Source organism: Artibeus jamaicensis, unplaced genomic scaffold (genome assembly GCF_021234435.1).
Source record: "Artibeus jamaicensis isolate MK-2021 breed Jamaican fruit bat unplaced genomic scaffold, CSHL_Jam_final contig_497, whole genome shotgun sequence".
Taxonomy (NCBI): domain Eukaryota; kingdom Metazoa; phylum Chordata; class Mammalia; order Chiroptera; family Phyllostomidae; genus Artibeus; species Artibeus jamaicensis.
The window spans coordinates 11,411,368-11,432,158 of NW_026521863.1; the positions used below are offsets into that span (position 1 = coordinate 11,411,368).

Sequence of the window (20,791 nt, forward strand, 5' to 3'; positions counted from 1 at the left end):
AAAAAAGTCCTCAAAGGGACACATTTTACCAGTATGGAAAAGGTGGGGGAAAAATGACAGAAGCACATCAAAATTGACGAGTTCAAAAACTGTTTTTAGCAGTGAAAAAGTTTCAATAGGTATATTGTATCCAATACTGACTACTTCGAAGGTGACTGAAGTTAAACATGTAAGAATATACAATTTTTTATAAGTAAATTGTTTTTTTTTTGGTTCCTCCTCATAGAGTAGGTACTCAAGCAGTGCTCATTTGACCAATGTGAAACAAGACTTGCGAGACAAAAGCCTAGCACTATTCGTGCTAATTTACTGGGCACTCAAGACTTAAAACAAAAGGAAGCTTCAGTCAGGCCAAAAGGCAGGGGCTACCAGGACGATATGGACTGGCCAGTGAGAGGAAGAAGCTGGAAGACATTCGCTGACTTCCCATCTAGTGAGTCATACAGATTGATAATCGCCCTCAAGGTCAAGGGTGATTATTCTGCTTGAAAATGGCAATGCACTGAGCCTGTATATATTAAAATAAAGAATCTCCACAAGGACATCTCCTCATGGGCAGTTTTTCAATGCGGATGAATGTGATTATACTCTGGCGGCATTAGGTAATCCGAGCTAAATATGGAAATGCATAGGCTGAGCTGTTCCGTTCATTGTACTGGAAACAATGAGGAGCCCTGAGCGCATATTTTATTGCCTCTCTGGCTATACAGTTGTTGATCTCATCACAATAAGATCTCAACCAGAAGTTATTTATTGACACAGAATCATCGAGGGTGTGGTGATCTGGGGAGGAGGAGGTACTGCAGGGAGAGGCTCTGTCCAGTGTGTCAAAGGAGGTGGGCCAGAAACTTGACCTTCTCAGAGTATTGGAGGCCTGGTCCCAACTTGTGCCCATAGGGTGAAATGTGTGATTTGAGAAAAACCACTTTTTCTTCTCTCTGAAATCTAAAGCAATGTTATGGTCATCTTGTTATGAGAGAGAAATATCAAAGGATGAGGTTTCCATAAGTGATTTTTCAAGAGATTGTACAGGATGAATTTCAACAGCAGCAATTTCACACTCTGAACAGAAGTACACTCTGTGCTTGTCCTTGAAATAGATGCAGTGTCCATCTGCCGTAAACACCTCTCCTAGGACAGCAGATTTCCCTGAGGACAGATCAAGTCACTGGGGACAGGACAATGGGTTCCTCATGGAGGCCTCCATTCCCGCGGCTGCTCCAGACTCAGGTTGGTGGAATGGACTTGCTGCAAAGGCAGGCACCTGGGTCTAAGAGCAGACCTTGGGAAGGTTATCGAACTTGAGACTCCCCTGTGTCTGCTGTTCTAGAGGGAAGGTACAGCTACGCATGTCTTATTGTCACTCACGGGGTTACAGGAAAAGGGTCACTCTGTACAGGACGCCCAGCTCACACTGGCTGGCAGTGCTGCGAGGGGAACAGCCAGATCGGCACCTCTTTTAGTTCTAAAGCGAATGAACTCCTTCTGCACACGGACCAGTCATGATAAAGAGTTCTCCACCACCTTCCTCTGCTGCAGGGAGGGAAACCTACTTGAGCAGCTTGTTATTAACCATCGTTGCGGGGACGGAGTCCGGAGATTGTTAGGGAGACGTGCGTACAAAGTCCCCAAGACACTCAAGAGTTTCCCAGACCCTGGTCCTCTCGCCTGCTGTGTCCAGTGGACAGAAAATCCTACCTGTCCTGCCCAGCTCTGTTTTGAAACGGACCACTCCTCTCTCATCGCAGCCTGGGTCTTGTCGCTCAGCTCCCACTGGGACCTCTGCAAGGACGTCCTAACCAATCCCCCTATGCTGGGTCCTACCTACTCCAGCTTTCCGGGAAGAATCCAGTGTGGTCTTTCCATAACTCAGATTTGATGTGCCTCCCGCACAAAATCCTGCCATGACCGGGCACAGTCGTCAGCGCGGAGGGAGGCCCTTTGGGGCCTGCCCCTCTGCCTACCGTTCTGGGCTCCTCTTTTCAAACGACTGTCTTGCTCCCTCCATTCTCTCCCCTCTCCTGCCCCAGCACACAGGCGCTCATTCCTTGTCCTGCCAGGCCTGTTTTTTGACCCCTATTCTCTCCTGTGTCTTTGTCTCCGTTCTGCTCTCATGGCCAAGATCATCCCTCTTACTGGCATAACCTGCTAACTCCTCCAAGAGTCTTCCCAAAAATCTGTCTCCCATCCTTCCTACCCCTCTCTGGGTCAGGTGCTCCTGGCGCATTTCCATTTATAACTACATAATAAAGGGAGCGAGGGCAATCACCTCGCATTGCTATAGAAATCTCTCTGTGGGTCCTTCTCTCCCACAAAACTGAGGGCAGCCATGGGCAGGGCAAGCATTAGCTCCCTCAGCACCATGTGATTGCAGAATGAGCAATTGTGGAAGGTCCCTGCAAACCGGCTCAGCCTGCAAACCGGGAGGCAGACCCTGGGAAGGCAAGGGTTAATGCTCAGTCCCGGCTGATCTTTTCAAGCTCTCCAAGTGGCCGAAGTTGTATTGAACTGTAATCCAACCCAGCATTCCTCTTTGGCTCCCTCCCCACCCCTTTGTCTCCGGACCGCAGGACCTCTCAAAGCCCACAAAGGTTCCTAAACTAGGCATTCCCTTTTTAAGTCCCTTCCCGCCCACCCAACTCCCCCTTTGCACAAGAAAAGAAAAAACCGCTTCCCTAATCAAAAGTAGATTAACTCTCACCCCTCGCTCTGCCAGGATTTGCATGGGGAACACCATTTAGGAGGCTATAAACAGACCCCCGGGGTTGAGTGATTTATCTGCTGCTTCACAGAAAACAGGACAAAGGCCACAGTCTTTTCGGCAATTCTGTATTTACTGTGGGCTGCGGCTAGCGGCCAGCGCCCTGCCCTCCGCCTCATCTCCCACTTAAAGTCTTCTGAAAGGTTAACAGCAGAACTTGAAGCCCCATTAGAAAGCTCAAGGGACCCTTGTAACATTTGTGTTGCTCTAAAGAGAGGGAAAAAAAGGTTTGTTTCAGAAGAAAATATTTTAAAGTGTGGTTTAAAGGAATGGTTCACACTGACACACACACACACACACACACACACACAGCCCTTTAGGCAGCAGGCAGAGAAAACTAAGGAGTGATTTTGCTTCAGTGTGATTTTGCCCTTTGAAATCACAGACTTCACTGCAGCCTGTCTCCATATGGCCTGCTTTGGGGGGAGCGGGTGCTGACGATTCAGGCTCAAGAACCATGATGAATTACTCTGTATCACTTTAACAAGACAAAGAATCCCTACATTTAGAACAAACATTCCACTTTGCTTTTGGGTTGGAGGGGTGCTTGCAGTTTTTCATCACACCTTCATTATTTTCATAATTTTTTCTCCTATAGAGCAAGAATGGTTCTCGCTTTTCACAAAGTGTCTTCTCATTTTTGTTAAGGGGCCAGCTATGATACAAGGATTTTCTCCAAGTGTTACAAGTTAATAATAATTAATGAAATTCTGACACGCTCTGCAACATGGGTGAACCTGGGAAACATTCCGCTGAGTGACATAAGCCAGACACAGAAGGACAAATGCTGATGGTCTCAGACACTGCAGAGGCGGACAGCAGCCTGGGGTGGCCGGGGGGGGGGGGGGGGGGGGGGGGGCCGGGGGAGGGGAGCGTGGGCAGGGACAATGCAGTGGGCACGGGGTTTCTGTGTGCGATGGAAGTTCTAGAAACGGGCAGTGGTGATAGTTGTACAACAGGGCGAATGTGCTCGATGCCCATGAACTGTACACTTAAAAATGGTTAAATGGTGAATTTTACGTTATGTATATTTTACATCAGTGAAAACCGTTTAAAAAGTCCGTTATAATATTTTAGGTGCTCTACCAAGTACAATAAGATTTTCATGCTCTTTAGGCACGAAAGGACCTCGGTTATGCTCTCAGACGTAATTGTGGGTACAAGTCTCCAGCGAGACTGAGGACAGTCTGCACCCATTCTCCATGGCCTCACACCAATTAATCTACTAAGGGGCTCTTTCCTTTGCTCCTTAGTGCTTGTCACATCCACACCCTCCCAACCCCTCCCTTTGCTGTAGGCTAGGAAACCAAGTAATGAAGCTTATTTTAAACATGTAGGGTAAATAGGCTCTTAGTGGGAGCTGGGGCCGCTCCTCGGGTGAAGACAAGGATTGACTGTTCAGTGTGTTTGCAATATCCATTTTGGCTGCTCAAAGGACTTACTTATTCCCCAGTCCTATTCTTCAGAGCTGAGGCTGGCGGGGATGCAATCTCCGATCATCCTTAGAGCTCGGTGTTTTGAATGAGAGTCATTCACAGAGACGAAGCTGCGGTCAGCCCGGTCTGTCCAGGGGCACACAGCTGACTGTCCACATGGCCCCCAAGCTGGGCCAGGGCCCCATCCCGCAAGTCAGTCTCACCTGGGCGCGGCTCACATCAAAACTCTGAAGGTAGTTTCACCTGCCATTGCAGCCTATAGATATTGGGATGGCCCCCAACTACAGGCGGGCGTGGCATGTAAACTAAACCCCACAAGGTGTATCCTTTTTTAATGGCAAAGTTAAAGTAATTTTCAGAAATAATACTTTAATATAACTAGAAAGCACAACAACATTATGATTCTTTAAAACCTACCAGAAATTATTGGCTTTGTCTAAAAATACCAATACTAATAATAATAATAGCTCTCAATTGAGCGCTTACTGAATGCCTAACACTCAGCTAAGTATTTTGCATAGATAATCTCATTCAATTTTCATAAAAATCCTATTATTCCCTTTTGCAGGTGAAAAAAAAAAGATTACAGAGAAGTTCAGTAACTTGTCCAAGACCATGCAGAGAAAAGGCAGAGTCAGGATTTGGATTCAGTTCTTGCGTATTTTAGCATTTCATCATCTTGTTATATTCCATGGGGGATGGGGAAGTAATTTGTGCTGCTGTTAAAAGTTTGCTGTTTCCTTGATAACGAAAGAGGAAAATTTCCCTTTAGGACCGTGGACCTCAACACTGGTTGACTGCCTACTGGCATCTGGAGAGCTTTCAGAAAAACTGATGCCACCCCCCAAAACTCACATTTCATTTAGCTCAGGGTCCAGCTTAGGCAGCGGGCATTATAAAAGCTCTCAGGTGCAGCCTCTGCTTTAGAAAAAGTCCTGTATTTTTAGCTGCTCCTTCTAACTGCATTTCTTAGGTGATAAGTATTAACAGCTCAAGTAATAGCCCCTTTGACCCCGTTTATGAGGCCTTCCTATCCTTGGTGTGAAGCTGGCTCATGGCCAGTGAATAGTGTATTCTTCGTAACACATCTTTCTGAGGGTTTACTTTCCCATTTTTGATGTAGGGGTTTTCTTCTACTGGATTTTCTTACCAAAAGTAGTTTTTGAATATTTTAGATAATTCTGAATATTAAGTAAATTTACACACATTATCGGGGACCTTCTTTACCTTGCTCCTTTTCATATAGGGCCGGGAACTTCAGAGCCAACTTCAACTTCAGAACAGGAGTTGGACCAAAGGGTCCCAGAGTATCCAGGGGTCTGTTAATAGTCACAGTGGACTAGCTCAGACAGACTCCCTGATCTTGTAGGAGACAATTTTTACCCTCAAAAGGCTGCTTATACTTGTGCTAGGGGCAAAAGGGCAATTTCACAGGTGGCATTAGACTTGCCCCAAGAAGTCCCAAGGAAGTGACCAATTGTCCCCACTTCCCCTCTGTATCACTGCTCTGTTCATCTGAACTAGGTAATGGCTAGACACGGAAGTGACAAACTCTTCCCTTCACTCATGTCTATTTTATCCTTGTTGATGACTGAGATGTAGGAAACTGGGCAAGAAAAGTAATAGGTTTCCAGAAAGCTTCATTGGCAAGAGTGTATGAGGACCCTCCTTAATTGGTACATAAGGGGCACTCAATAAACGTTTCTTGCTTTTTTTCCAGTTGTTTCTAAATAAAATGGGTGGGAAGGAGGACTAGGATGCAGTCCTGGCATTGCCCAGGCTTGACCGCAGGGGCTGTGGCTGAGACGGCTGGGGCCTGTGGAGCGCGTCCCGTGCCTGGTCTGTGCCGAGCACTTCCTGGGCGCTGGCCCGGCCCATCCCCACTGCGTCCTATGACGTGCGCAACATCCCTCTTCTTTTAAGAGGAGGAGAGCACCAATCACAAAAGTGATTTGATATCAAAGGCAGTAACTGACAGAACCAGGACTTGCATCCAGTTGGAGAAATCACTTGGTTCTCTAAACAGCCACTTTCTCACCTACAAAAAGGACCAGGTAGGAGGAGATCATTCACCCAGCAAACATGTACTGATGGCCTATTGTCGGATACCTTGCTGACACTTTCTATTCCTAGAAAACTTAACGGACACATCTCGCCCTTTCAGAGACTATACTCAGTCAGACTTTTTGAGTCATTTTCCAGTTCTAAAATTTGGTGTGATTCTACTTAATCAAAAATTCTGTGCAACCAGCAGTGCTCTTAGTGTCCGTCAAAGAAGGGACGGATAAACAAGATGCGAGAAAGCCATACACAAAGAAAGAAAATCTGACACGAGCTACAGCACAGGTGAACCTTGAAGCCATTAGGCTGAACGAAGTCAGCGAGACACAACAGGACAAACACCGTGTGATTCCGCTTCTGTGACGCATCTGAAACGGTCCAATGCACAGAAACAGGAAGTGAAATGGTGGTTGGGGGGGGAGGGGAGCAGGGAGAGTCATGTTTAACGGGCACAGATTTCAGTTTCGCAAGATGAATAGAGTTCTGGCGATTGGTCACCCGACACTGTGAGTGCTGGTGCCACTGTACACCTGAAAATGGTGAAGACGTTAAATTCTATGTCATACGAATTCTACCATAATGTTAAAAAACAAAACAAAACAAAAAAGAAGACTGCCCGAGGCTGAGGGAATGGGGAATGAAGAGTGGTGGTTTAATGGGTACCCAGTTTCAGCCTGGGGTGACAGAAAAGGTCTGCAGATGGACGGTGGTGGTGGTTGTACAACGTAAATGTACCTGGTGCCACTGAACTACGCACATAGAATGACACCTCATGTGTGTTTCACCACAGTTAAAAGGGATGAAAAAATCCTGGGCGGGCTGTTGTGCAGAGCAATGCCATCTCCCGTTAGGGGCAGAGCTGTCTTGGTGGGCGTGGCAGATATCCGAAACAGAAGTGATCAGAAAACAGCTGACCACTAACAGTTGACAACAGTTGGCACCCTTGTAGGCTGACAGGCCACGTGTCAGCTTGGCCTGCCTCTGCCTTTTCTGGGTGTTCCAGAGCAGGGCTGCAGGGCTGCCTACACACACACACACACACACACACACACACACAGAGAGACACACACACTTTCTCTCTCTCTCTCTGTTAGACTTGTCACATGACCTGGGTAAATTCTTCCATACAATTAGTTCCACAAGGTGCAAACAACATCTATTCTTTGGAAGAAATTTCTGGCCATGGGAAACTTCTCCCAACTGAAGGTTGGTTGGTTTAGAACATAATTTCCTGAATTCTATCATTTCCTGACCACTCAGTATAACTGAATATTCAAGATGGCACACACTCAAAGGCAGCGCGATTCTAGCCCAACTGAACAGGGCCTGTTTTGGCAAATCTTCAACAGAATTTTGCCCATGGGCAGTCTTTGAAATGTCTGAGCAGTCCTTTAGCAGACTAGTAATAACAGCAGTTCAATCACCAAAATTAACTGAAGTCAAAATGCCTTTTCATTAAAAAATCAAAATGTTGCCCTACAAGAAGAGGTTGGTAGAATGGGAGCGACTTCCTAGTTGCAGGCATTCGTACACGCGCTTGATCACGTACGAGAAATGAACGTGCTCAGTTACACCTGTGAAAAGTACACTTTCTGTTTTCTGACCCCTCCCCCATTTACAGTGTCAGCAGGTCCTTTCCTTTAATACGCTGTCTAACCAAATCTGCAAGGGTAGGTGGAAAGTATTATTCCAATTTTAACATCAGAAGCACTAGTAGTCACCTCTTAAATTTCCTTGGTGAACTAAGAGTTTCATAAATACCAAAGGCTACAGTTTATGCCAGAATATTTGATGAAATTGTAAAATCCTTTCAGTAAAAGAACAATATTCCAACCATTTGTATTTTTAAACAATCATGGTTGTTGGCCCAAGATTAGGGTAACAGTCTGTTAGCTTCAAAAATATGAATAAACGATCAAACTGCTAAGAAAGCATGAAGTTCTTTTAAAGCATTTTTTTCTTATAAGGTGGAAATAAAGGTGCATTAAAGATATTTTTATTGTCATTTTTATTGTCTTTCTTAGTCTTATTTGACATAAATGGAAACGTGTTTTTAACAACCGGTCTAGTACTCTTCAGTCTTCCTGCCTGGGCAAAGGGGAGAGGGGGGTGGGGAGACCCACCGGTGACCAGTCCTAACAGTTTGAAAAAGTAAGTACAGACAGTTCTGCTCTAACGCTTGTTTGGAAAACATGACTCTGTTCCCACATGATTAATATGTTGGGGAGCAGTGCCAGCTTACTTCAAATTTCCTAAATTCGCCTCTGCTTTTCAGCAGGATTTCGTCCATGGGACACACTAGGTGAACACAGGAAACGGCACCCAGTTCCAGGCATCAGCACAGAAATACACACAGACAGACAGACACACATCCTCCCCCCTCAACTGCCGGCCAGCTACTCAGCCCACCCGTGTGCCTTACGAGCCACACCCGCCCGCCAGGTGCAACGACTTGGCATCGACGGCAGGTAAGCCCACTCCGTAATAACTCACAAGCCGCAACCTGCAGAGAGCCTCCTCTCTATTTCGTCCTTTCCTCTCAGCCTGTCTTGTATTTTCCCCTCTCTGTTCTCTGTTCTTTCTCTTTTCGATTGATCTATTTTCTCACCTTATCTCTTGCTCCCTTCTCTCTTCCTCCCACACAGAGGGTGGCAGTTATGGGAACCAGGTGCAGTCCCCAAGAAAGTTCAGGATTTTTTGTGGCGAAGTGTTATATTTACCAGAACACGTATGTACTTTGTAACCACTTATCATGTGTCACACCGCCTCCATTTTTGTTAGATTCATATCTTTTTTAAATGTGTCCCTGATGGTGTTGTGGGGTGCTGCACTCAGCACCCATTTTTCCTTTGGCCCTATTTTTCCCCACGTGGTTTTGCACAGCAAGTGACTTCCGGGAACACGCAGGTCATGTCACGTGACAGCAGAACCTACTGTAGGCACTTGGAAATCATTCACTTCTTTCCTTGTATCATCTGTCCCCTCTCTTCCCTGAGTCTCAGACATTTGATACAGGTGTTAAAAACAATCCCCGTCTACAAACGATTCTCAGATCACCGATTCTTGCAACTTGGGAAGCAAGCCCAGCAAAGCCTGCCTCGGCCTCTCATACCCTGGGCATCCTCGGACTGACCCCAAGTATTCATCCCTGCTCCAAGTTTCGAGAACGAAGTCACGAGTCAGGAATTCACTCCACTATCTGAGATTTCGTATTTCATGGGGAGACACTGAGCAATGTCACTGCATCCGTAATTGTTATATGAATCGATGATCTTTATACTACTGCCACAAAGTTCTTAGTAACTTGAAAACTGTACTACAGGTAAAGGTTAGCAATATACAGGTGACTCCTGAACAACATGGGGGCCATGGGCGCTGACCCCCTAGACACATAGGTGAAAATCGGAGTATAACTCCTGACTCTCCAAAAATTTAACCACACCAGTTGTCCCTCTGTGTCTAAGGGGAACTGGTTTTAGGACCTGCAACGGACACTAAAATCCATGGGTGCTCAAGTTCCCCATATAAATAGCGTAGATTGGTGCATGCAGTGGGCCCTCCCCACCTACAGGCTCCCCACTATAGAGCAAAACCAAGGCAGGTATTTACTGAAAACAGTGCACATCTGCCCTGGCTGGTGTGGTTCTGGATTGAGTTCAGGCCTGCGAACCAAAGGGTTCCAATTCCATTCCCGGTCAGGGCACATGCCTGGGTTGCAGGCCGGGTCCCCAGTAGGGAGTGCATGAGAGGCAGCCACACACTAATATTTCTCTCCTCTTTCTCCTTCCCTTCCCATCTCTCTACAAATAAATAAATTAATTAAAAAAAAAGAAAAAACCATCCACACCTAAGTGGACCTGTGCCAATTCATGTTGTTCAAGGGCGAACTGTACACAAACTACCCTTTATCAATGGTAAATGTATTTTCTACAAGTTCATCTCCGAAACACTGCAAGCTGATTTCAGCTCCTTGTGAAGAGCATCCATAACGATGTCAGCTCATCTGGGGAGTGCAAGGCTTAAGACATATCAAAAACAATTTCCACACTGCTGTTTTCATGGCTTATCTGTTTTAAAGTGTCCATAATTCTCATTTTGGCTTCTCAGAATGGCCACAGAAATGAGTTTTTAAAAAGGGCAGGGCAGTAAAAGGGGGTCTCACAAACTTTATCAATGTGGCAGCTTTCAAGCATCATTCTTTTATGTGGTAGCTTTACTCAGGTGCCCCCACTGATTCCCTTCCACTCATAGAATTTCCAGAAGGGAAGGGAAGCATGATTCCTGACTTTGAACTCAGACCCAGCTGCCCTCTTTTTAAACGGGAATACTACCTGGTCTCTGATAACTCCGAGGAGCCCTATTGGCAGGTCAAGCGGATAGGAATGAACAGGAAAACAAAGGGGGAGGTAATTAGGATCGATAGGGGGAGGGACAGGGAAAAGTGGAGTTGACAGAGAGGTGTAGGAGTGGAGAGAGAAGCAATAGAAGATGCATAGGTCTGAATTTAAAGAAAGAACTCAATTTCAAACATTCTATAAGGTTATTTAGGAGTAACCTCAGCAGTAATAACCATCAAAAAAATCTTCTTACTTCCTTCTTCATGTGTTTCTGTACTTAGTGGTGGTGGAGGGGTACACGCTGTAGGTTTTGCAATGGGGATGTTTTGATCACGGTTGACCCTTGAACAACGCGGGGACTGGTGGCACTAACCTCCATGCAGTGAGGACGTGCACAACCTAAGCTGGCCCTCGCTCGCACCTGCATATTGCCAATCAAGGATCAAAAATACTGTTTTTGATATGAGGTTGGTCAAATCCGTGGATGTGAAACCCCAAGGGTATGGAGGGTTGGCTGTGTATTTATTGAAAAAAGTTCATCTATGGGTGGATGCCCACAGTTTAAACCCGTGTGCCGTTCAAGGGTAAACTGTATGTATAATGCACTGTAGAGACTGCAGTTCACAAAAATGTGTCCTAGCTTCTTTGGGCACACAGCTAGACCACCTACATCTCCCAGCTGATGGAGATGGTGAGACCACTCCAACCTCAGAAGCCACATGCTGCTGACGACAGAGCCTCATCAGTGTGGGTCCCTGTTGACTGTGTGAGGAGCAGCAGGCCCACTAACCAGAACACACACAGTTAGCTGAGACAGGAGAAAGATTCTGCTGCATTGAATCACTACACTTGGGCCTATTTGTTACGGCAGGTTAGCCTACCCCTATACACTATGTATCCCAAGTCTTCAGAGCAATGGGTCTCAGCCAGAGGCAATTCTGCCCCTCCAGGGATACCTGGCAAAGTCCAGAGACATTTTTGGTTGTCATGAGTGGGGAAGGTGGTGCTTCTATTGGCATCTAGTGGGTAGGGGCTGGGTTTTCTGCTGACCATCCTACAATGTACATAACTATCCTCCACAACGAAGAATTATTCAATCCCAAATGTGCATGGTGCTGCCACTTTAAAACCCTGCTCTAAGAGCCTAAGAGCTTTGGAAGATGACCCAAATCTTTGAATTCTCTGCTACACTCTGAGAGATTTGTGATAACAGTGTGGACTAGAAGTAGGAGACATGGTCTGTGAGTGAAACATGGGTTCTGCTTCCAGCTCTACCACTGACAATTGTGTGACCTACAACAAGTTAATTCGCCCTCTGTACATTTGCTATTCTTGTGCTAAAACAGTAAAATTATAACAGTGCCCACATGTGGGGCTCTGAGTGAGGATGCAAGTGCTTAATCCAGTGCCTGATGTGTGCTACACACTCAAGTAGTAGTGGCTCTTAATATTATGCTTTTTCACGTTTTTGTTGTTATTAAAGCACAATTCTAGAAAATCTAGAAGTGGTAGTAGCTATGCAGGATATTTACAGTTGTTGGGATCCAAGAGGTGATGTGAGTCACCAACCTCAGGTGTTGCACTGGTACCACTCGCCGTCTTCCAAGCTTGCAGGAGAGTCTGACCAATGTATGTGTTGTAAGTAACTTTCTTTAATTTTGACTCAAAGACTGGTCCTGCGTTAAGATTTGGCTGTAAGAATGTGTATGGAATTGAGTAACCTCAACTGCCATCAGTCATCAAACACACATGAGTTCTCACGAGCAGCCAACAGCTCCTTCTGCAGAGCAGCTCTGCAGACCTCCACTCGCTTGGCTTTCATTGAATGCTGCTCACCTTGAGCTACTTTCATTGCTCGTTAGCAATCAGTCAGAAGGTATTAACAGAACATTTGAACTGGGCAAATCCATTAGGCTTGGAGAGAGGTAAAAGGCTGGCCCCTGCCCTCCTTCCCACAGGAGGTTGCAACAAGTAGGAGAGGCTGCCACTCAAAACCACTGTGTCCCACCTTTTCGATTTTTGTCATTGTTGAGTGACAAGAGATGAGAGAGAGACGAGATAGAGAAGAAGGGGGACAACAACAACTACAACAACAACAAAAAGAAATGAAAACAAATAGCAAGATTTGGGGATTACACGCAGTGATTAGATGTGCTATTTGAGGGATGGTTTCTACATAAGCATAAAACTATTTAACAGGTTTACTTCTAACACTATAGATCTTAAAATGGTTTTAAGAAAGATCCCATTCATCCATTATGATAAAAGCCCTTAGAGAGAACAACAAATAGAGACATTCAAATTCAAGTGCTCAAATGCCACATAAAGAAAAGGTATATTATATTGTGCTAAGTACCACAGTGCAAGTTCTTTATTAAATCCACCCACATAACAAGCCTTCATTAAAGATGATCCCTGCCAAGTCCTACACTCTAGCACTGAACACACATTTCTCTCAGCATTCAAGAACTTTAGTCTCCATGAACTTTATAAAAAGTGTCAGTGTAATAAATGTTGTTTAACCTGGAGGGAAAGTATTGAGTGAGGACATCTGCAAGAAATAAGACAACACAATCTACAGCAAGTCACCTATTGCCAACAGCCTTCTCCCTCAGCTCAGGACCATTCTCTTCTTGGCAAGTGTCCTAAGCAGCTATGGCTGGTCCAGGGAAGGCCCACACAGAATCAGTCCTTTACAGCAAAGGGAGAGAGTGGCAGGGACAGGAACTGCCCCTTCCACCCTCAACGATCTTGTCTCCAACAGGATCCAAGCTCATCAGAAACCACCTCAAATCCACAGTGTTGTTCTTGAGGGAGGGATAGCCTGGGACAGAAGCCAACTCAGATTCCATTCCATCATGCTTTGGTCACCTTGTGAGACTAAGAGCTAAGTCTCTAGGCAGAGTAAACAGTGGAGTCGCGGCACAGACTCCCAAGGCAGGGTCCCTGGGTTTCCTTTATCATTTTGCGTGAACGCAGGAGAAGGCCTGCTTCCCAGGGTAAGAGAGTTCCCGCTCCAAAGCACTGGGTACCTCCCTACAAACAGCAGCCTCTTCTCTCAGGTCCCGCAGTGAGCGGAATAGTTTTCAAGGCATTTCACTTCACGGTGTGTGAAAAGCATCTTTCTCTCTTTCACTTACCCTGACACTGTCTATCCCATCACACCATAAACGAAGAGTACGTGTACACTAACACGCAAGAGCTGAGGGGGGGTGAGGGAAGGGGGAGGAGCAGCACCCAGCTCCCAGCTCCCAGCTGGGGGCCGCCCTCTACGTTTGGGTTACTTCCCCCCAACTCCCTTCCCTCGAAACACCCTTCTTCCTCCTCTTTCCTGTTCCACCTTCAATTTTCAGTGGATTCACTAGAAATAATCTACCCGCATTCAAAAGAATAATGTTGGAATCAGTCGTTTAAATTTTTTTGCTCATTAAATTTCTACTGTAGTGAATTGACTCATCTTTTTCTGAAAGTCCTTAGGTAAGACGGTACAGTTACTCTCAACTAGCAAGTTTAAAGGAGGCTGGTGATGGTGATAATCTCTATTTATTAATTGTTTACCATGTGCCAGGCACTGTTGTAAGGGTTTGTTTTTTATGTATATGTTTTTAATTTTTCAATTACAGTTGACATACATCATTATATTAGTTTCAGGGGCACACCTCAGTGATTAGACATTACATAACTTACTAAGTGATCACCCTGATAAATCTCACACCCGTCTGACTTATAAGAGCTTTAAATATATTATCTAATCTAATTCCCATAATAATAACCCTATGAGGCAGGTACTGTTTATTAGTCTCATTTCACAGTTGATGAAATGTAGGCACAGATTTACAGTCTAATTAAGCAGTCAGCATATTCTGGCCTTTGGGTCAAATCCGGCCCTAAAGTTTTGCTGGAACTTCCACGCCCATTCATTGCCATAGAGTCTATGGCTGCTTCCGAGCTACCGTGGCTGAGCTGAGCGGTTGTGACAGATTGCAGGGCCCAGAAAGCCTAAAATGTTTATCATCTGGCTCTTTATAGAAAATGTCCACAAACCCCTCAGGTAAAACATTGGATAAAGAAAAGAGGCAAGACATTTGGACAGCTTAAAATAGAATTTTTACTGAAACCTTCTTAGCAAATATTCTGCCTTATCACTTCTTTTCATCACCAAAAAAGGATTTATTTGGGAAGAAGAAAGGACTGCTACCTGGAGCCAGCAGACACAGCAGCCTATGCACCAGTTCTCTTGATCTGTTTTCTTTCACTCACACTTTACCTTATTTCCTCTCACCTGAGAGGCATCAGCCAGCCCAGAAAAAGTGAGAATGTCCACGGAATACCAACCAGTTCAGTAACTGAAGGCTCCTCTCTCAGTAGAGCAAGCTTTGATTGGGTGGAAAAGTTTCCAAGAAAGAAAGAGAAAGGACAAACCAAGAAAGCTTTGACAACCATAAATTTCCTAAGAGGTTGTAAAGTTCTGGCAGTTTCACAGGTATTTCTTCTCAAGTACAAATGACCTCATTGTTGAAATTAAAAACCAATTGGACCGGCTTATTTGACATTTGGTATCGTATATTGTTTTGGTTGAGCATCAATTGATTTTTCTACTTTTACTGGGAACTTATGTCATAACTATTTTTAGTAGACAGTGTCTGGTTCTATTATTTGTGGAACTCAATACACAATCATGCCTTAGATTTTTTTTTTTTGCTAAAGCTATAAGAATGTATGTATTTGGTAGAAAATATTCTCATCAGTAAATGTTCTATATTCTGAGACATCTTAGATTAAAAGTCTGAAACAGAAAGTAGGCACTGACAAATGAAAGAATTTGATATTACTGGGCAGCAAAGTGGGTGTAACTTTATAATATAAATGTGCCTTTGAAATATTAATATTTTTATCATTGACTGAATGAGCAATTCTTAATCCCTAACAACCTATCTATAAATCAAAGTCAAATTAAGTATTGAATTTCCAGAGTGTGAAAGCTGGCACATAAGCTGTCAAATAATTTATGCAGAATTGTTTACTATGAAAGTGAACAGAAATTCCCGAGACAAGACAAAGCCCACCGTTTTTGTTTACCCTTCACCACATTCTGCCAAATGCCAACTGATACAAAGATCAGCACAAAACAGCAATTCCCGGGCTTGTCTGCATGTTAGAGTCATGTGGGATCTTCCACAATCCCACCACCCAGTCACACCCCAGGCCCATGAAGTGACAGTTTTTGGAGGTAGGACACAGGTGCCAGTATTTTTGGAAGCTCCCAGGTACTGGCAGACAGTTTTGCTTAAGGTGAGGACAGCCTGGTGGGCTCAGTCCGGGGCTGCCTGACACCTGCAGTTCAGGAGCCCTGAGGTTCTACTCCATCCTGGGTCGGCTCCAGTACCTGCCAGGCACTCAGATCTTCCGCGTAGGTGTTAACACAACACACTGGTGAACCTACTGGCATCATCAATTCATTACCGCAGATAGTAAGAGGATTCTAACATAAGTAGTACAGGCCTAGGGTTTCTCTTAAGTAATAATCTGTTTAATTGTTCACCCACTTCTGCACCTCAGGTGACCACACGCCCCCACCCCCAGCTTTGCTCTTTATTCTGCAAACATATTTATCCTGAATGACAAGCTTAAAAAAAAAAAGTTCGCCTTACCTCTACGATGCTTTTTAAATCTTGCACGTAAGTCCTTTCGGTCTCCAGGATTTCCTGAACAACTCTATCCACGTAGAGGAGCTTGGGGCTGTTGGCCACCTCCGCACTTGTTTCGGGGGCCCCGTGCGCCTCCGCTCTCCGCTGGGTCCGGGGCTGCCTCTCACTGCCGGCGTCTGTGCTCTGCTGCCCGGCTAGGCGCTCCCTCTGCAGCTCGCTGCTGGAGAACGGCCTGGCTGGGATCAGCTCCAGTTTTATGGCCCCCGCTTCCTTATCCTGGGGAAACAGGCCCAAGTGGCTGTTGGAAACTAAAGTCACTCGGCTGCCGAAGGAGCCATGGCTGTCCCGGGAAGAAGCGGAGGATGATGTGGAGCCGAAGCTGACGGGGCGGTCGCTGTCCGAGAGCTCCATGGTCTTCGGTTCTTGGGACTGGGAATACTTGGCTATAGTCTTGGGGTCTGGATCTTCAGTTACAGCTAATGGCACTTCAAGACGCAACTGGTGGACATCTGGATACATTAAAAGAAAAAGAAAGGAGGACAAGATAAGAAAGGTAAGTGTTTTTAAATGATATTCAACAGAGATGCAGAGGGAGTTAAAACCCAGCCCACATATACAGTCAGAAGCAAAGAGGCAGCAAGTTAGTCATAAAGGACACGCAAAGGCACCGCAGTGAGTTAGAGTTTCTAAAGCACCACCTGGGCCCGTGCTAGAAATGCAGAGTCTCGGGCACCACCCAGACCTGCCCAGCTTCAGTCTGCATTTTGACAAGATCCTGGTGCCACCTGCACACGCATTAAGGTTTGAGAGGCACTACAGCCATTGCCTCAAAACGTGACCACCTGGAATGACTAACAGGTGCTGATGGGTGCCAATTTTCCACATTAAAAACTCTGTTCAGGGCATAAGGAATCTACAGCTTCAACAAGCTTCCCAGGTGATGCTCGTGTCCTTACAACGTGCCCTGTGTGATTCCCGTGGTGTCTGGGAAACACCTCTCCGTTCTGGGTAACCCACCTTTATGCCACACACTTTTAAGCCTCCATTCTGGGACCACTGCTCCTTGACTTGGCGGATGCTGACAATTTTACACTTCACCACTATACAGCATGAGAGACAGTGTTGCCTGGGTAATATTTTTCTCATCCCAGGCAAGAGAAACCCCAATATGAAAACCCACACCCCCTTTCAACCTTGCCCTCTCACTACGATATGTCTGCACGCTGACGTTCCATTTGTGACGTGTAACATGGGGTTACACGATTCCAGACTATATTTGCCACAGTTTTTTTAAGCTTTTGCAATATTCTTTCTGTGTGCCCTATAACAACTTTATGGCCTGTAAAACACGGGCTGGTTATAGCAGTTAAAATGCACTTGCCCTAAACTGCGTGCTCCAACTTGAGTGTGGCAAAAATCCAAGAAGCAGACAGGCACTGAGGTACACTTGCCGCAGAGGATGCCTGCCCACATTTGGGACTGGTGCTAGGAAAGTCGTGGGCAGGTCTAAGGAGGAGCAGACACAGCAAGCTTTTCTTCCTATTGGCATCCACCAAAACCATAATCATGAGGTTATCTCGCTTTCACAACTGGGTATTTACTTGGAAAGTATATGAGGATTCTCCAAGGTCCCCAGGGTCGAATGAGGCTATGAGTTAGGACCAGATGTAGGTTGGGTACAGTGTACCTGAAAGCTGGGGCCCCTGGGAGACTCTCCATCAACCTCCCCGCCATAGGTCTGGGTACCCTGGTCTCCAAGGCAAGTTCTGGTTTTCTGACTAAACTAGAATCAACCTTCTCTCCAGTATGGAAAACTGTATTTAAGAGTAATACAACTCTTGGCAAACATTCATTATCAGGAGTGGTGAGAAAAAGAACACAATAGAGACTTTTTTTTTTTTAACTTACTTTCACTCTAAATTAGCCTGCCAATATTGGGCCCAAGGGATGAAAGAGGAACAAAAAAAGGGACCAATGATTTTAGAGGCATCCACATTGGGCTGCTAGGGATGCCAGTGCCCTTTACACCTTCAAAGGTAGGGCAACGTGGGATGGGAGATGGGTCAACAGGGGATTGCTTTGTGGATGAGTCAAACAGCAACATGGACCGGGCCCTGTTCCAAAGAAGCATCAGATGTTACAATACCAGGCCATGTACAGCTGACCCCTGAACTACACAGGTTGGAGCTGCGCGGGTCTGCTTATATGTGGGCATCATTTAGTAAATACCTGTATGGTTTTTTATCAAGAGTCTGCGAATACAGAGGGCCAACCGCATGCATCGATCTGTGCATCTTATAAGGAGACTTGAGCATCTGTGGACGTCAGTGTCTGCAGGGGGGGTCTGGAACCAATCCCCTGCAGATACTGAGGGACAACTGATGTTCCGGGGGAGTTAAAGGTTACATGCAGATTTTTGACTGGGCTGGGGTCAGTGCCTCTAACCCCCACATTGTTCAAAGGTCAACAGTATCCAGGCCCCTGGACTGAGGTGCCTGTTCTTTAGACTGCCAACCAGGTACTTTATAAAACAGAATATTGGAGGTATCTGATAGCCGTAGTATTTAGCCGAACTTACTGCCCCAAATTCAATACCTTCCAAAATTACCAATATAACAGAAGTGAAGCATTTAAAGCTAGGTTGTATAATGGCATGTAATATGAGGCTACATTTGCTAATGGATATCATTTATCATGTTAATTCATTGCTTAGAAGATAATTATAGTTTTCTCACGTAAAGAAATATACCTCATAAAAACTGTCTAGTCTTGTTCTCATCTCCCTCAAAATAATTTAGGATTCCTACCCTGTCTGGCCCGTTCTTTTTAATGCAATTCACCAATTTTTAGTATTTATTTCTGGAGCTGCACTGGTCAGCACGGCAGCCTGTGGCCACATGTGTCCCCTGGGCACTCGACATGCAAACAGTCTGAACTGCAAGGTGCTGTGAGTGTAAAATTGACACCAGATTTCAAAGACTTAGTGTGCAACAAAGTATAAAGTACCTCACCAGTAATTTTTATATTAATTACATGTTGCAATAATACTTTGGGATCGTGGGTTAAATAAAATATCTCCTTAACGTTCTTTTTACTGGTTGCATTTTACTCTTTTTTAACTTGGCTCCTAGAAAATGACAAATTACATATGTGGCCTTTGTTACATTTCAGTTGGGCAAACCGATCCAGATATTCTAGATAATTCTATGATTCTGTAAGATTCACATTTACTTCCTTATCAATCTTTGTTTAAATAATAGTGAATGGAGAGGTGCATATAATTCCGTTGGCCCTTTTTGAAAGCTCCATTCATTAGTGCACAGCATTGTTACCAACTGACGGAAAGAGAGCTGGGAGTCGATCCCTGCAGACTGGATTCGGGGGTAACTGATTTCCCGTGATAAACTGAAACATGAGCTAGGAAACCGCAGCGCAGGGAAGCTGCTCCCTCTTGGTTGAGTGGAAGATGCTGGCGGGCTGTATGAACATTTGGATAATGTGACGCTTTGCTTTCCTTTGCTTTTCATAGCCTCTCTCCCTTTCTTACCAAACCCCACACACCGGGCTAATTATACGGCATCTTCTGTAAACTCACCAAACATTGCTAATGGCCCATGTCAGCAGCTGTGTTGACCACGAACATCCTAAAATGACCTAGTTCTGCCCACCCCGAGGATCTTGGTCCTTCTGACCCTTGGTAAATCTGTAGATGTTGTTGGCGATACCTAGGAAGCAGAGGCCCCTCAGAGTCCTAATGATTCTTACAATGAGATGTGCCATTAGCCTAAAAGCCATCTCATTAAAATATTCCTTCTTGCGCCATTTTCAATTTACAAGAAACGGTTACACAGCTCCGATGTAGAAACACTTTCACACATTTCACTTCATGACAAGTCCCTCTCTCTGTTTCTCAGTGAAAGAGCTTTGAATTCCTTGGCTTGTCTTTGTTCTTCCAACTTCCATTATTTTAATTGCTTTCCTTTGGAATGGCGTGGCCAGAACCCGAAGCTGCTCTCCTTGGCTCTAGCTGGTCTCCCAGGCTGACTTAGGGTTGAAGCAGAATGTTCCATGGCTAGTGCAGCCCAAGCTGCTCGTGACTGTGCTCACATGTTGAGGAGGGACTGATGGATCTGCAGCCGACCCCTCCTGTTGCAACTCCCAAGGACACCTTTGCAAGGCGAGTCAGAGCCTGGGGCACAGCGGCTGCCAGTGAGGAGTTGTCAGAACTGCCCCATTCTGCTCAGTGCTATCCTGGACCACAAATACCTAACTGAGTTCCTTGTCGGGACAATCAGGAAAATCCAGAGAATGTATTGTGCGCAAGGCCAACGAATAACTGAAATTATGCAGCTCCCTGTTATCCTGCCTGCCAATTGCTTAAAGAGGGAAGACACCAGAGAGACTAAAATATAAGCAAGAAGTGACCTTATCAGCAGCGAAGTTCATGTTTTGCACAGCCAGCCCTTGGCAGAGCCTGAAGATACAGACAACCAACTTCATGATTAAAAGACAGACAGACAGACCCAAACATCTTTTAAGAGTCAAAAT

At 45.3% G+C, this 20,791-nt stretch overlaps 1 protein-coding gene across 10 annotated transcripts in view; it reads right to left on the reverse strand.

Moving 5' to 3' along the window:
* PLEKHG1 (pleckstrin homology and RhoGEF domain containing G1) overlaps positions 1–20,791 on the reverse strand; it is a 201,796-nt gene that overhangs the window by 64,283 nt on the left and 116,722 nt on the right. For all 10 annotated transcript variants that reach the window (XM_053668704.1, XM_053668703.1, XM_053668709.1 and 7 more), the window contains one exon: positions 16,247–16,752. In XM_053668704.1, coding sequence (XP_053524679.1) covers positions 16,247–16,654 — 408 coding nt within the window. In that variant the 5' untranslated portion in view covers positions 16,655–16,752. The remainder of the gene's footprint in view (positions 1–16,246; positions 16,753–20,791) is intronic.